This window comes from Papilio polytes, unplaced genomic scaffold (genome assembly GCF_000836215.1).
Source record: "Papilio polytes unplaced genomic scaffold, Ppol_1.0 DF821845.1, whole genome shotgun sequence".
Lineage (NCBI taxonomy): Eukaryota > Metazoa > Arthropoda > Insecta > Lepidoptera > Papilionidae > Papilio > Papilio polytes.
In genome coordinates, this window is record NW_013527359.1 from 3372414 (window position 1) to 3388471 (window position 16058).

Sequence of the window (16058 nt, forward strand, 5' to 3'; positions counted from 1 at the left end):
TTAATGGTTCGTTTGGTAATTTCAACATACGTCGACAACTATTCCACTGACGCTAATTGCTGTCCTATTTGTACTGAAAATTGTTTACACCATTAGTCACGTGACGTGTAATTAGTCTTGTTGTTTGTCTTAAATTGATACAAAACATAAGGACGGAGAACCTCCTCCTTTTTAACCTGTTAAAAACGACTCATTCTCTTAATTTACAAAAAGTGTTTGGCTTCTTTTCTCATGTAATTTAAGTAAATTACATTAAAAGTATATACCATACACTATCGACCGTATATCTTAATTTACTTACGTATTCCTTACTTCAAATTTTCTAGCCAAAGACCAAGCCTAAGGGGATTTCTAAACACTTCCTTAATTAAAGCATAGTAGTTAATAACTAACAGTTTAAGGGTTTTAAAAACTCTTTAATGTTGCTTTAGTAAGTCGTTATCACACGAACAGCCGTTTGCATAAATATAAAACGCAATCGTAACAGTAACTCTTCGTTTAGGTAATGCAAAAATATGTCCACTGTAGAGCTAAGGGTATCAAGTAGTGGAGTTACTGTCGTCTTTATATTGTTAACCTTAATCTACACTATTATAAAAAAGCGTAAACACACACTTCTTTGTTGTTTAAGATGTTAGCAATTATAGCATATTTTTGAATAATTCTTATTTTAATAATAAGCCCTACTCTTACGTCACGTTTTAGGCTATATGTTTTCACGCCATTAAACTTAGGGGTTAAATATTTTGGACAAAAACCCTAATGTGGGATAAAGACCATAAGTTGCTGCCAACATCAATCAATATTGCCATACTTTGTCTTCATGTCATGTCATTTTGACATTTGCAATTGAATTTGACAAATATAACCAATAAGACCTTTTATTGCAGTCATTTATTGTAACAATTTAATTGTGTTTTCTTGACAATCTGCAGCAACGATTTAGGTTACCTATCTATTCACCTACATGTTCCTAATGTAGCAAATGTATCAGGAATTGTCATTTCATGGCTCGTTACCTGAATCCGTACTTACTGCGTACGATACAAATGACTAAATGACACTCACCATAATAAGGACGTTTGTTACGTATTACGTGGATTTTTAATAGTCCTTTAATAGCATCTGGTTTATGCAATATTTACATTAAAGAAGAAACTTTCTTAATTAGAAATACTTTTCTTACTTACCTTTAACAGAGTATTACTAATTACTAAAAGCAATTAACTAATAGGTACCAATTTTCTAGAAATCTAGACATATCTAAACGCTTTCGAGCGGGGCGCACACATTTGACTAAACAATCGCAGAACTGTTGTGCGATTGTTGATTGTTACGCAGCCAAATCAACTGTTTAGTTGTATAACTAAAAATCAAATAGTTTGCGCACACTCTTATTGTGTCTGTGGGTTTCGGTGTTAAAACTGAACAACAACAACTAATGTGATTATCAGAAAACCGTAGAGAACAAATAACCTTTAAAGCGAATAATGCAGAATAGTATGATGAATTTGTCTTAAACTTAACATTGCAATACTGCCAGTAGCTCATGTATTCTTTTCCTATATTTTAAGTTCAGTATTCTAGCAATACTTTAAAAACTTAAGTCGTGTCCTCGCGTGACCGTTGGCGCATCTCCAACTTGAAAGCCACACAAATGAATAAGTTTCATGTTACGTCATGTGCTCCTTCCTATGTCTGTACATAGACCCAGCCCATAGACTTGCGAATTCTGAAATATAGAGTCGGCAGAGTGATTAGTTAGAAGTTTAGGCAAAGTGAAAAACACTTAAAAGTTTTTGCGATATTTTAAATTTACATTAGCTACCTTCACATTACATGCGTATTTACATTTTCCGTATTGAACTTCCAATCGGAATTCGGTGTAAATAAATGGGAAATTTCGGAAAGTTAATCCGCAAAACCAGTAACGGTAAATCAAGAGAACTCTTAACGAACTAGCGTTAAATTCTGCAGATATATCCCGACTAATGGCGACTCCCGACGACTTCGACAAACATGAAAAGGGTTTTAAGCCAAAGCAAAATAAATAAAATACATCAAGAATGTGGATAAATATCTAAATAAAATATGATATAAACTTACACTCGTTATACTATAACAATAAGGACAAGCGCACACCTTTCAATAAACTATCGCACAACTGTTTAGTCGCTCCTTGATTACTATGTCCAACTAAACAGTTAAATTAGCTGAGAAACAATCGACAATCGCACAATAGTTGCGCGATTGTTATACAAAGGTGTGAGCACACTCTAAAATTGTAATATGCAGGTATCATGTTACATAGTTCAAAGTTACATTTCATCGTTGTTATAGTCTATTATAGACTTCATATAACACATCTGGCGAACAAAATTGTGAGCATCCACAGACATGTTTCCAGTACCAAAATTCTTGTACAAAACATATCATTATCTCTACTTTCACAAGAAGCATGTTTCAATTGTTTCAGCAGTGGAAACCCAAGGAACGCATACATATTTAATGTACACTCAAGAGGTAAAAGGGTTCACATCAAGAATTCAATTGTAATACCGTATTACCATTATTCTATCCTTTACTGACCGTTCAATAAACATAAGACGTCCGAGTACAATTTAAAGAGCATCAAGTAAAAAAGTGCTTTCAAGAAGTCAACCGTCCATTTAAACTATTGAATATTACGAGAATGGTAACATTGTTAGAGGAGGACCGAATTACGTATGGATTGTTTGAAAGTTAAATAAAAGAGAATGAATTTAGATATGAAGACTGCTAGAAATGTAAAGAAGAGCAGTACATAATTTGCCGACTATCCGAAGAGAAAAGCAGGTTTAAGATGATGTAAATCGGCGTATGTCAGCTACCATCAAAAGTCTTTACGTAGTAGTATTCATATCTACTTTACCTTTTCGAAGCCTATGATCTTTTATGAAAACGCGTACTAAAATAATATCTGATTTGAGAAAATCTATTTGTAGATCGTAAACATGTCTTCCAATAGAGCTTATTAGAATTTATTATCGAGCATTTTCTACACTGACCTAGAGGAAATATTGCGTATGTGTTGAGTACACGCAATCGGGCTTTCGGTAAATTCGTGCATACAAAGTTTATGTTGTTGACTGAATAACCTCAAGATCGATGAAAATATTTACAAGCTAGCTTTCGCCCGCGACTCCGTCCACGTCCATTAAAACAAAATTAAAGCCAATAGCCTATGTGTTTTTCCAGACTATCTACGCATGTGCCAAATTTCATCCAAATCTGTTCAGCCCTTTAAACTACAAATTCTAACATCCATCCATCTATCTAAACTTTCGCATTTATAATATTAGTAAGATAGCTCATACGAAATTGCAAAACCTATAAAAACATACTTCTATAAATATTCCATTCATAGAAATACGAATAATATCTTTAAATGCTAAAGTTTATTTCTTTGTAAGACATTGAAAAATGTGACATAAAGCCGCTCTTAGACTTGTTTAAACTATTTGAACACTTGCTTAATGAAGTTTTCTCATGCTAAAACTACACTAAGGAACCATGTTATGGTTTTTCAACTACTTGTGGTAATAAATCAAAATTAAATTATTCTGGATAGCGTATAATCTCTTTTCCTAACTAACCTCGCTTCTTTAATTTCTTAACACCTAAGTATAATGTGGCAGACGTCAGCGGACAATATTACGGTTCTGACTTGGAGCTGCGCCAGGTCCTTGAAGCTTTGCATTAAGCTTTATACGAATAAGATCTGAGAATCTATATAAATTTTATTTTTACTATAATTGGACGTTAGTATTCTTTTTATTGTTGATCTGAGACAAAAAATTGGAAGAAAGACAATTAAAAAAGAAAAATTGGAAATGCATACTAATCCTATTATCCATACTGAAAAAGACGATCTTGTAAGAGAAGGTACGCGCGAGTAAAATAAATAAGAAATAAACCAAACAACTTTTAATAAAATTTACAAATTAAACAAAAATATACACATATCAGCCTAGCATCGTATGTGACATCTGCTCGAACAATAAATGCTTCAAATATTTACAAAAGAATAAATAAAAAAATAAACATTCTTATTTTAAAAAAGGATTAAAAATAAAAATATAAAAAGGATTATTGCATCGCCAACACATACGTTTATAAAAGTATGAAATATAACGAAAGCACATATAAAATGCTCCAATTTCTAGTGTATTTTTACATTTTGACTAGCTTTTGCCCGCGACTCCGTCCACGTGAAAATAAAGGACCAAAAATGTGTAGCCTATGTATTCTTCCAGACTATTCTTTACATCCATCGAAATCCGCTCTGCCGTTTAGGCTACAAACTCTAACATTCATCCACGTAAAATTTCGCAATTACAATATTAGTAAAACATTTAAATCGTTAAAATCCCTGAAATTGTTTAACATATTGAATGTTCAGTGTCCGGTAATTTCTCAAACGTGAAAAATATATAGCGAATATTATTTGACTAATGTTGGGGCACTGAAGGCCGCGGACGATGCGGCTTCGCTGCAAATATTTTATGACGACATCAAACTGTAAATTGGTTTCAGAGAACCGCTCGTAAATAAACTTTTAGCAAAATGAATTCCATATGAATTTATTCTATCTATATTATATAGAATACATACCCTTTTGGGAATAAAAACTTTACAAATGCCTCGTTCAGGTTTTTAATATTTTTTTTAACAATTCCACTGATTTTACTCTATTTTCAATTCAGACAGCCATACTTCTGTATTACATTCTATAGTTGGCCTGCACAGATTTGTCAAGGGAGCTTTTTATCGCTCTTCGAACGCAGCCACCCCTTGCAGCATAAATTTTCACCCTCTACCTTTTTGTTTTCCATTATTTACGTCAAACGCTACAAAGTTTTGAAATAAAATTAGCCTTTCAGTTGACATATTCTAAGCGTTGAGATCTTTAATAATAATTTAATTATTAATAATTTAATTATTAACAATTTAATATTAATTTTACAAGTGGTTTTTAATTAACATCATAAAAAAGAAGCCCAATTTCGACTCCTACTTCATAAGAACATGTAAAATTACTTCTCACCCTTACTTCTATAAAAAAAAGTGTCACAATTCATTCGTAAAATTTTACCTCGTAACAACGTATAGTACATTGCTCCGAGAATATAACAAGGCCGGAAGGTAACATGACACTATTGAGGTGAGCTTGCAAACAATAAATCACAATAGGAGTACCCTAACTCGGCTCACTATCACTAAGAAATGTCTTCCTTTTATTACTTTTTATCTATTAACACACTAACCTTTTGTAATATTTTTACCTCAATATAATAACGTATAAGTAAGTAAAAGCAGTTCCTATTGATCATAGGTTTCCTCTCACAAGCCACGCGTTTCGTTCTTAAAAGAATATTTGGACTCGTAGATTATTTTGTATTGTTATTTCAAAAAATGTAGTAAGAATGACAAACCAGTGTTTTTAATTAACTTTGTACATCACTCTATTGATAGACTAGCTATTCCCGTGTGGTTTCGTCCGCATGGAATTACAAAAACTTTATTTTATTGTTTACATTTGTCAAACTCTCAGTTGCAAAAAAAAGATCCCATATGTTTTTTTTTTTCAATTTATTTACCCTCTAAGTTTAATAGCGTGAAAATATATACCAAATAGCATGTCGTAAGTATAAAGCTTTTTATTAAAGATAGCATTATTCAACAATTTACTGTTTTTGCTGATGTCCTATGCCACGAAGTAGTGTGCGTTTACGTTTTATGATATTAGCATCGTAGTTTTAATTAAAAAATAACGTTGTGTAGCGTATACAACAAAATAGTTTAAGATAAAGTTCTATACAGCGAGCTTAAAACTTTATGTTAAGCTCCTTTCAATTCCTTTCGCTTCTCAGTTAATGGATAATAAGCAGTAACAGTAAACGTAAAGTTATATTGCAATGTACGTACATTTGTTCTTTGACCCATTTATAGGAACATATAACTAAATTCCAAGAACATATAAAGTGGACAACTTTACAAATAATCAGAAACAAATAAATATTTATCTACTTAACACACGGATTTAAACAATTGAACACTTTAATATTTGGAATATCGAAACGAAATATCGGAGTTTAAAAAATCACCGTTTTAATTGTATGTACATATTCAGAAACCTTTCATTATCATGCGGAAGGGATCGCATGATTTATATTTTACGTGAACCACACATATAACGATGTTACCTTTGATATTATAACAGCTATAGGTAACATGTAAACTGCGCCCTTTTTATATACACAAATATTTTCGTCATATAAACCATTCATTCCCTCGTATGATATAAATAAGTCGCATATAAATCATCAACTATAAGTTTACTAATTAACAAGCTCTTGCTCGCGTGAAATTAAAAAATAGCCTATGTTACTCATTGATAACGTAGCTTTTTATTGGTGAAATATTTTTTGAAATCGGCCCAGTAGTTTTTGAGTAATTTAATTACATACAGAAGTATAAAAATACAGATCTTATAAAGATCAGATCTCTAATATTAGTATAGAAGTATAGATATCAAATGTACATTATATTTTATCTAAATTTCAACAATAAAACCAATGTAATTCCGAATTAATACCGATATTAGTTAATGCACTTTCCTTGCAAATATTTAATGCTACAAGCAAAATAACAACAGAAGGAAACAGAACAAGATTCCAAGCCGGTGTAATTGACTCACGTATTGGTGAGAAAATATATGGTATAGAAAATAACACATTCGACCTTTATTAGGATTGTATTGGTTTTACCATACATATTATTTATAATACAAAAACAAAAAGGTTTGTTGTTTAAACTATGATTTTTTATAATCTATATCTACGAGTGTACTAATATTATAAAGAGGAAAGATTTGTATTCTTGTATGTATTGAAATAACTCAAAAACTACTGGACCGATTATCAAAATTCTGTCATTATTAAAAAGCTACATTATTAGTGAGTAACTTAGACTATTTTTTTAATATCAAGCAAAGTAGTTAGTTTTTTATATCATCTCGACTCAACAACGTAAAAATTGCTTTATCGTTGAAATTGTTTCATTTCAATCCTTAAGACAGTCGATATTAATTTAATTTTTTATTTCAGTGATGTTATTTTAATTACATGCTCATTTGACAGTAAACCGCCAAGGCTAAGCGTGAAGGGAAGTATCGATCTATGAAAATCATTATCGCCACTAACTTCATAGAAACTTAGCATTGTGTTTACAACGGATATAACGTAGATAACATGCTATTCACTCGCGCCCTACACTATACCTGGGATACTAAATTGTTATTTACGTTATTTATGTAAAGGTTAATGTTTTTAACTTTCAATAAAACAGACAGATATAATAATATCACGACCACAGAGAATACAGTCGCAAACTTCGCTTTAAAAAAAACTTACTAGCTTACCTAAGCATAACAACATAATTTATATTTTCATTGTTACTTTATTTTTTACTAGCACTTTATAATGTGTAAATTCTTTCATGAAAATATAAGCGTAAATGCTATTATTTTTAGAAACAATTTAATTAAAACATAAGCTACTCAGATTCAAATACAAATAGGAATTCAAAACAGAAAACAGATTTGAGTTATGGCTTTAAATTGCAAACGCTTTTCCGCAATATTAATGCAGAGAACGAGCTACGAAAGTAATATTTTAAAAACATCCTTATTCGCAGCCAACATTATAAAAAGAGGCAATTTCTAAAATTGTTTTCATTAAAAAAAAGTTCATTTCTTTACGTAATATCCAATGTTCGGTTTCGGTTGATTTGAATGTCTACATTGGATGGGAACAGAAAGCCGTCTGTCTGTCAAATTCGTTACTTGGATAAAGGAAATTTGAACGGAGTATGCTTTGTATTATTAAAGGCCTGAGAATTCGGGTCGCTGGACGAAATGCACTGACTATAGTCCGTTGTTTCAGTTCCGTTCTATTCAGTAACCTGTGAGCTGGATATTCAGTGTGCCGGCGGGAATCCTGCCGAACGGACGTGTGACTGTTTTTGCAGAAAAATAATTTCCATTGTAACGTGCTTGAAAAAATTTTTGTTAAAAAGATTAAATTAAATTATTTTATTTTACATTTAAGTTTTTAATTTAATAATCGGGAAAGTGCATGTGCATAAGATCAGATTATTGGTGAGTAAAACATGTAAAACTCATAGTAAAACTATAAATAACCAAGTAATAAAAGTTTCATATCACATTTATACACAATGTTTAATATTTATAAACAGCTTTCACCTTAAGTCAGTCCGCATGGAATTAAAAAAAGTGAGTAGCCTATGTGTTCTTCCTGACTATCCTCTACATCTATACCAAATATCAACGAGATCCGTTCAGCCGTTTTGGTTACAAACTCTAACAAACATCCATCCATCTAAACTTTCGCATTTATAATATTAACTAGTATAAAGTGAAATTAAAAGACAAAGGTATATACATCTTTAAACTATAGTTTAATGAATCCTATATTTTTTTTGAAAAAGAGGAAACCCTATTTTGCTTTCTTTTATGTATCTCTATGTAGTCATTTTAACAACCATAAAAAATGTATTTTAGCATTGTTAATTAATCTTTACATGGCTTGTTACAAGACGAGTTTTTACAAGCTCCATTGATTAGTGTAGTCTAGTGGTTTCTATTTTGGTCACAAACTAGAAGAGTCGAGTACGTCACATTTCCACTTTTTTCTGTTTGATAAAGTTAATTTAAAAAGTAAAAAATATTTATTAAAAAATAATTATTTCTGACCAACAGAACTTTATTCTGTTGTTACATTTTTATTTATGTTGTTTCTTATTATTAAATGGAAAGGAACTAACATAAAGACTTTCAAGAAGTTAACTGGACCAAAAGCGTAATAATATAGATAATCACTGGTAAAAATAAGAATTTTAAAATAAATAATATTAAAAAAGAAAAAGATTTTTTCTGTTGTAATTGTACAACTGTTTTACATCAAAAATAAATTACACGTCAGAAAAATAATTTAGTAAAAGGCACTCAACCTAGTTTCGGTTTCAAACGTGCCAGTAAAAGAGAAATTTTCCACTACCACATATTTCAAATTCAGTTCCCTTAATAGCTCACTTCACTAAAGCGTCAATGTCAATGATAATTTACTACTAAATGAAACATACCTTTCGGGTTTTTAAACAGTTTTCTGACAAAAAAATATGAACGAAAATTCAAATATGAAAACGATAAAATATGCAATAATAGTAAGACAGTTTACTTAAGATATTTTTTTTTAAATCATGTAACAAAATGAGTTTTCTATAAATCCTTTACATGGGGTGGTTTATGTAGGCAGTGTCGACTTCGCGCTCACAAGACGTATTATCTCATATCTTCGTGTAACGAAAACAAATGAGATTTTGCTCCGTATTTGATACATAATAATCCCAGGAACCATGTCACGTGTAGATGTGGCTTTTTGCTGTCAATTTCTTACACCTGAACAAATTTCTTATCTCTGTTTTTATCAATGAGAAAGAGTAAGTTTATTTTGTCTTAGTGGATAATGTATTCTAAAATCTTAGCCTTAGAAAGAAACCTAATCAATGATTATTTCAATGGAATTCGTCAATCGTTAATTGGTTAAGCGAAAGCAGAAAGAAAAACTTTATGGAAAGTAAGAAAACAGTTTCAAGCACCTTTTGTTCTACAAAACATTGTTTTCTCTATAAGAAAGTACTTCAATAGTCATTTAGAAAAGATAACATCGTGAAAAAATAGTGTATTGTAATCAAATATTTATTTCCTTAGCTTATTTTTTATCTGTTTTGTGTCTGTATTTTCTAGATGATTGTTTAGTAATTTTTCATCTTTCGTAAAACAAAAAATACTTTGTAAAAACTATAGATCGAAACATTTTGTGGTTATGTATTTTTTTACACAGTCGAACTAAGTCATGTGTCAAGTCAACCATTTATGTGATAAATAAATGAAGGAAGGTATCATTAACCTTAAGGCAACAAATTTAGGGCGAAAAGCAATGTTTACTGAATTCCATGTTGCGTGACTGCGTGACACTACATATACTATGTATGTATGTATAGTAGTTTTAGAGCGTGCGCACACCTAAAACTAAATTATCGCACAACTATTCAGTCTCGCTTTGATTCCTATCAGCTTTTAAGCAGGTGCGCACACTACTCGATGTTTTGTTTTGCAAATAAACAGTTGAATGGGCTACGAAACAATCGACAATCGCACAACAGTTGTCAGTTGTGCGATAGTTTATTCAAAGGTGCGCGTCCTTAATTCATTTTTAATGCCCTTTTTCCTATTGTTTAGAATAAAATGACACGGTCAAGGACAACAGAGTCCTTAGGGATATTAGAACAGTTTAGCACGAACGCCGCTTCAACCACAACTCGTACAACGACTGCCGCCAACATGGCGTCGGTTGCCAAGTCCAGCTCTGGCGGGAATAAAAGACCTCCCATCATCATATATCCTACAGGTATGTTCTTTTTAACATCAGACATCTTGACAAACGAATCTCTTGCACTTAGACTCTGGTATTCATATTACTAAGACATTTCTAAATGATATGCTGCAATGTTTTCTACAATTCTCGACACAAACATAACGTCATTAATATTAGGAAAATATGTATCAAACTAGCTTTCGCCTGCAACTCCATCCGCGTGCAGTCAAACTTATTAGCATAAGTAACGTTATGTTTTCTTTCAGACTATTTTCTACATCGATGACAAATTTCGCTAATATTTTTTTTGCAGTTTAGGGTACAAACTCTCAAACATCCATCCAACCATCTATAAACTTTCGCATTTATAACATTAGTAAGAAGTAAGATTGATTAATTGACCTAACGCAACGCCTCCTAGTTATTATTTATTAGTTATCATTAAAACCATAATGTTCTCATATCTGATGGTTTTTACGATTTAGCAGACTATAAAAGCTAATGGGCATCTCCTTAATGTTTGGGGCACTCTCAGAGGAACAGTGTGCGCCGTATTATCAATTAACATTGAACGTAATTTCGACGCGATCTCCTGTAGTAATAATTTACCTATAGGAAATTTTGAATACGTTAGATAATTAATTTTATAAGACCTAACACTAACTAAATTTGATGTTACAAATCTTTAAAAGATAGTAATTACTGCTAGAATATAACAAACATTTTTTTTTGTGTGGGTAACGCAGTCCTTTTTGCTTGTTAGTTTAAAATTTCTATTTCATTATTATAATTTTATAACACAGTAGATTAGTAAATTTAAATTCATAGCTAATATTGCGGAATCTTGTTTATAAAATGAAAGTTATTTATATAATTTAATTAAATATCTCTATGTACAGTAAGGCTTTTAACAATAGTAATAATTTCATTAACTTCATGATACGCATTTTTCCTAATACCATCTAAACGTCTAAATGCGGAAAAAGGAGCCTTAAATCTTAATCTTCCTTGTTAAGAAAGAGCGTCTTAAGATATTTACCTTAATTAATTATTCAAGACTATTACACTTGCTTATTTATTTTTATTTAATTCTAAGATGAAGTATACTATCTCGTCATCATTCAGTCTTTATGCTTTGCTTGATCCCCACACATCATCGAGATTTATGGTTTAAGAATTAACAATTCACTTACTTAAGGTAATTAACTAATGCTAAACATAACATTTATAAAAGTCCAGCTTTCGCTCGTGACTCCGTCTGCGTGGTATTGAAAAAAACAAAAGTGAATAGCCTATGTGTTCTTCCAGACTATCTTCTACATCTATGCCAAATTTCATCGAAATCCGTTCAATCGTTTAGGCTACAAACTCTAATAAACATCTATCCATCCATCTAAACTTTCACATATATAATATTAGTAAGATTATTACTGCAAGCGTACTAAGAGTTTAATCATACGAATATTATAAATGCGAAAGTTTAGATGGATGAATGTGTGGAAAGATGTTTGTTCGTTAGTAGCCTAAACAGCTGAACGTATCTAGGTGAAATTTGGTATAGATGTAGAACATAGTCTGGAAAAAAACATAGGCTACTTGCTTTTATTTTTTCATTCCCCGCGGAAGGAGACGCGGGCAAAAGCTAGTACAAGACATGAACTAAATGTAGGTTGTGTCGAAACTTGACGTACAAACAAGAATCGTTATTGAGTTGCATCGAAATATGTAACACATTATTACAAATGTCCATTACTCGATTCAGACTACAAAATTCAGTCCATTTTTGGGAGCGATAAGGTCAATTTTACGCTCATTTGTTATCCGCAAAACGAATTATTTTAATATGCCGCATTAACATATTCCATTAATCAAACAATAAATACACGTCAAATGAAATTATTTTCGTAACCGCTGCTGAATCCGTAATATGTATAGCATTTTATTACTCTGTGGTGATCGACTTATGTGAGCTTTGTTTGAATAGCTACGTACAATATGTATGTACAGTCGGAAAAATTGGCAGTGTTCCAAGTTAAAAACTACAATCGTTTTAACATTTTGAAACGGGACGCGGAATAAAAATCAATGCAACGCAGCCTTTAAATGTCTCTGTACGATAAAAACCTGATACACGGCTAGTTTCTTTCTATTAATAACCCTTCATTTGCACCACTTACTGCTATAAAATTAGTTATCTGTAGGAAGAGGCGGAGTTTGGCTTGTTGCAATGAACAAGGTGATTTTTCCTTAAGTGGGACACCGAAGATTTTCGCAATTGTACCACTGCAAGCATACTGCTGGTTTGATTTCTTTTACTGATCTACGTGCGCTCTACACTACATTTTTGTACTTGACTTCATATCTACCCCCTTCTTCTTAGGTCGTCAAAATTCGTTACATGAAAAAGAATAAAAAGGTAACAAACTACAGGAGTAAGCTAGAGAGCTGGTATGAATTTATAAGAGAGATGTTGCTTGTGGAATTTTTAATAACGAAATCACTTTGTTTCAGTTACACCGGAATCAATAGTGGTTCCAATCGTTTCGTGCATATTTGGTTTCCCGTTGCTCGCGTTAACAGTTATCTGCTGCCTCAGGCGGAGAGCGAAATTAGCAAGGTAAGTAATCGTAAGTAAATTGTTTGTTATGATACAAGGGTTTATTAAGTTTAAATCTGTATGAATCACGATATAACATAAACGAGTACCTTAATTATTTGTAGAGTATATTTAACAAATATCTTTTATTTCTATCGTATATTATTATTCTTATTATGACATAATTTTAATCTACTTTTAGGTACAAGATATGTCGTAATAAGGACCAACAATCTGGTCTAGAGCATAACGAATTAGGTCCAATAATTCTGCAGCGATTGTCCTGCAGTTTGTGGTTATTTAAATATTGAATATAAATGTGACGTCTAACTTAGTAATTCTACATTTTTCTCATAGAAAATAGAATTGGCCTTAATTTTCGTAACAGATTTTCCCAATAGGATACAATGAGGGCACATTTAGGCACTCGTAACTGTCGCCGGCGCGCGTATCGATGACATAACCTTGCTTTTATTTTTATCGGTTTTGCTGTGTACCGTGTACCAGAGCGGGTACTTCGTAACTTGATTACACCATTTTATTACAACGCTAGGATACAGCATAGCTTTTCTTGCAAACAAAGCGATTCTAGAACAACAATAAAAGCAACCGTTAAATGTATACTTAACCTAATATCGACTAGAAATTATAAAAGATTTTTGCTAAATTAACTTATTGTTCCTAATATGAAGATTCATTCCTCTACCAAGTAATTAAATTACTTTATTTTAATAGAGAACGCGCAAGACGTCGTAACTGTGAATTGGACAGAGGTGAACTCTCTGTGGTTAGACTATCTCCTGTGAAGAATCGTGCTCGTGCCGTCAGCCTGGTGCGCTCTCCACGCCCTCTGCCTACACTAGAACTGGACACGGTGCTTGAAGAGCGCTCGGACCCAGAACAGACCACGTTATCTCAGGTTTATTTTTATTATACAGTTTTACGACAATGAATAAACCGGACATTTTCTACGTAGTACAGTTTTACTACTTTTTAATTATGTTTTACTTAATTACGTAAGGTTTTTATTATACGAGTTCAAATGTAAAATTCAAATTATTTACTAACTAAGTTTAATAGCGAGAACATATATAGCCTAAAGCGTGTCATAAGTGTAGAGCCTTTTATTTAAGAATGTATTATTCAAAAATATGCTGTATTTGCCGACATTCTACACCACAAAGTATTGTGTGTTTACGCTTTATTATATTAGTATAGATAGTACAGATAGAAGTTTAGATAAAAAATTAAAAAGGTGTGAAATGTAAGTACTTATAATGCTTGTGACTTAACTCTAAGTATATCGAAGTATCAATTACCAGGTTGACATAACACCTGACCGTGAGGTGGGCACGATACTGTTCGGTGCGATGGGCGCGGTGGGCACAGCGGCGGCTGCAGCGGCGGCGTGCGCTCGCGACATCTAGCGGCGCGACTCGGTCCAGCTCGGCGCTCGCTCGCCGCTCTGGGCCGCACTCACCAGTCAACCTCTGGATGAGGAGGACGTTGAGGAAGCATCTGTCAGCAATGACAGCTAGCAAGAAATTGAAGAACACACTGTTGTCGATATCGGCAAACATATGAAACTGTTCTTGGACATTCCACTTAGGTTTTAATATGAATTCAAGTGCTAAGGTGTAATATTACGATTTTGCGATCGTCTATATATGTACCTACAAGTGTGTGGACCTGTATTATGAAAGAACTGTTAATCACATGTAAGTATTTTAACTAACTTAGAGTACGTGTAGTCATCCTTTATTTTTCATCCTACCTCGAAAAAGTGTTACGTAGAACCTAAGTCTAATTTAAACTTATTTTTAATTTCGCAAAATCAGATATGTGACTTAAAATTTAATTAGAAGACCCGTAGACTGCCTAATTGGCTAAATCTATTTTAAGGTTTTATAATGACCAAAAAGTTATCTTTAAGAATCGCTGTATAAAAGCTCTGACCCAATTCCAAATAATTAAGTTGCCTTTTGTTCTAATTTTAATACTGTTGGTGCATATTTGCATTTTGTATGCACAATGAAGTTTGAATTTGTTTAACACTAGAATATTTATCAAAACAATGAATAGAATAGTTTCAAGAGTGGCTCATAGCCTGACTTTTATTCCATTTTTTTAAAATGCTTTAATACTCCTTAAAAATGTTGGTATCAACTGAAAGAAAAATAGCAATGTATTATATTAGGGTTTTTTTTAGTATTATACTGAAATTGTCGTATCTTTATGTAATTAGATTCGAACTTATCCTGTTATGATGTATTTTTGTAAATAGAAATATGTACAAAATTTTAAATTTAAAGAAGAAAAAAAGAATCGTATTTAATTAAGTATGTATACTATATTTATATATCTTAAGTTAACTGTAGTTTATAAAAATCCGAGGTAACCTTAGTTTTCTTCAGTAAAAGGAAAACTATTTTACAATACTCTTCAAACTTATATTTGAAAAACCTTAGGAACAATGAAAACTATGTAGAAAAAATATGAAAATCCCATTCAAACTTTATAATAGCATCGCATTAACATATGCGCTGCGTATTTGCTAATTAGCCGTTTTACGCAATAATTAAAATCAATCTGAAATATTTGCAAATACATGAATGAATTGTCGACGCTTACAATTTTGTATTAAATGTAAATATTAAGTGAAAAATAGTGTCTGTTTAATGTAAAAATTGATGTAGCAAATAAATTATAGTACTATTTGTTTTGTTTATTTCTATTTCTTGTTACGGAACATAGTAAATACCTTTAATTTGATGCAAGGGGTTAATCCAGATCTCATTTCCACTGTACGTAAAGGACTCACCGCAACTTTGAATAATTTACAATTAATTAAAAAGTACAATTATACAATAATCAGAACAACTACAGTCAGCTAAAAGTTACAGACATACTTCTTATATCGACGTAAGTTTTTGTACTTCTCTAATTGATAAATCAATTAATAC

The 16058-nt window shown here is 31.9% G+C and overlaps 1 protein-coding gene across 1 annotated transcript; it reads left to right on the top strand.

The window, feature by feature from the left end:
* The first annotated feature begins 8039 nt into the window (after window positions 1–8039).
* Window positions 8040–15231, top strand: LOC106107920. The gene is made up of 5 exons (XM_013288949.1): window positions 8040–8200; window positions 10364–10532; window positions 13011–13116; window positions 13831–14014; window positions 14418–15231. The coding sequence occupies exons 2-5, from the start codon at window positions 10370–10372 to the stop codon at window positions 14520–14522; spliced, it is 558 nt and encodes a 185-aa protein (XP_013144403.1). The 5' UTR covers window positions 8040–8200; window positions 10364–10369; the 3' UTR covers window positions 14523–15231.
* Window positions 15232–16058: the final 827 nt, after the last annotated feature.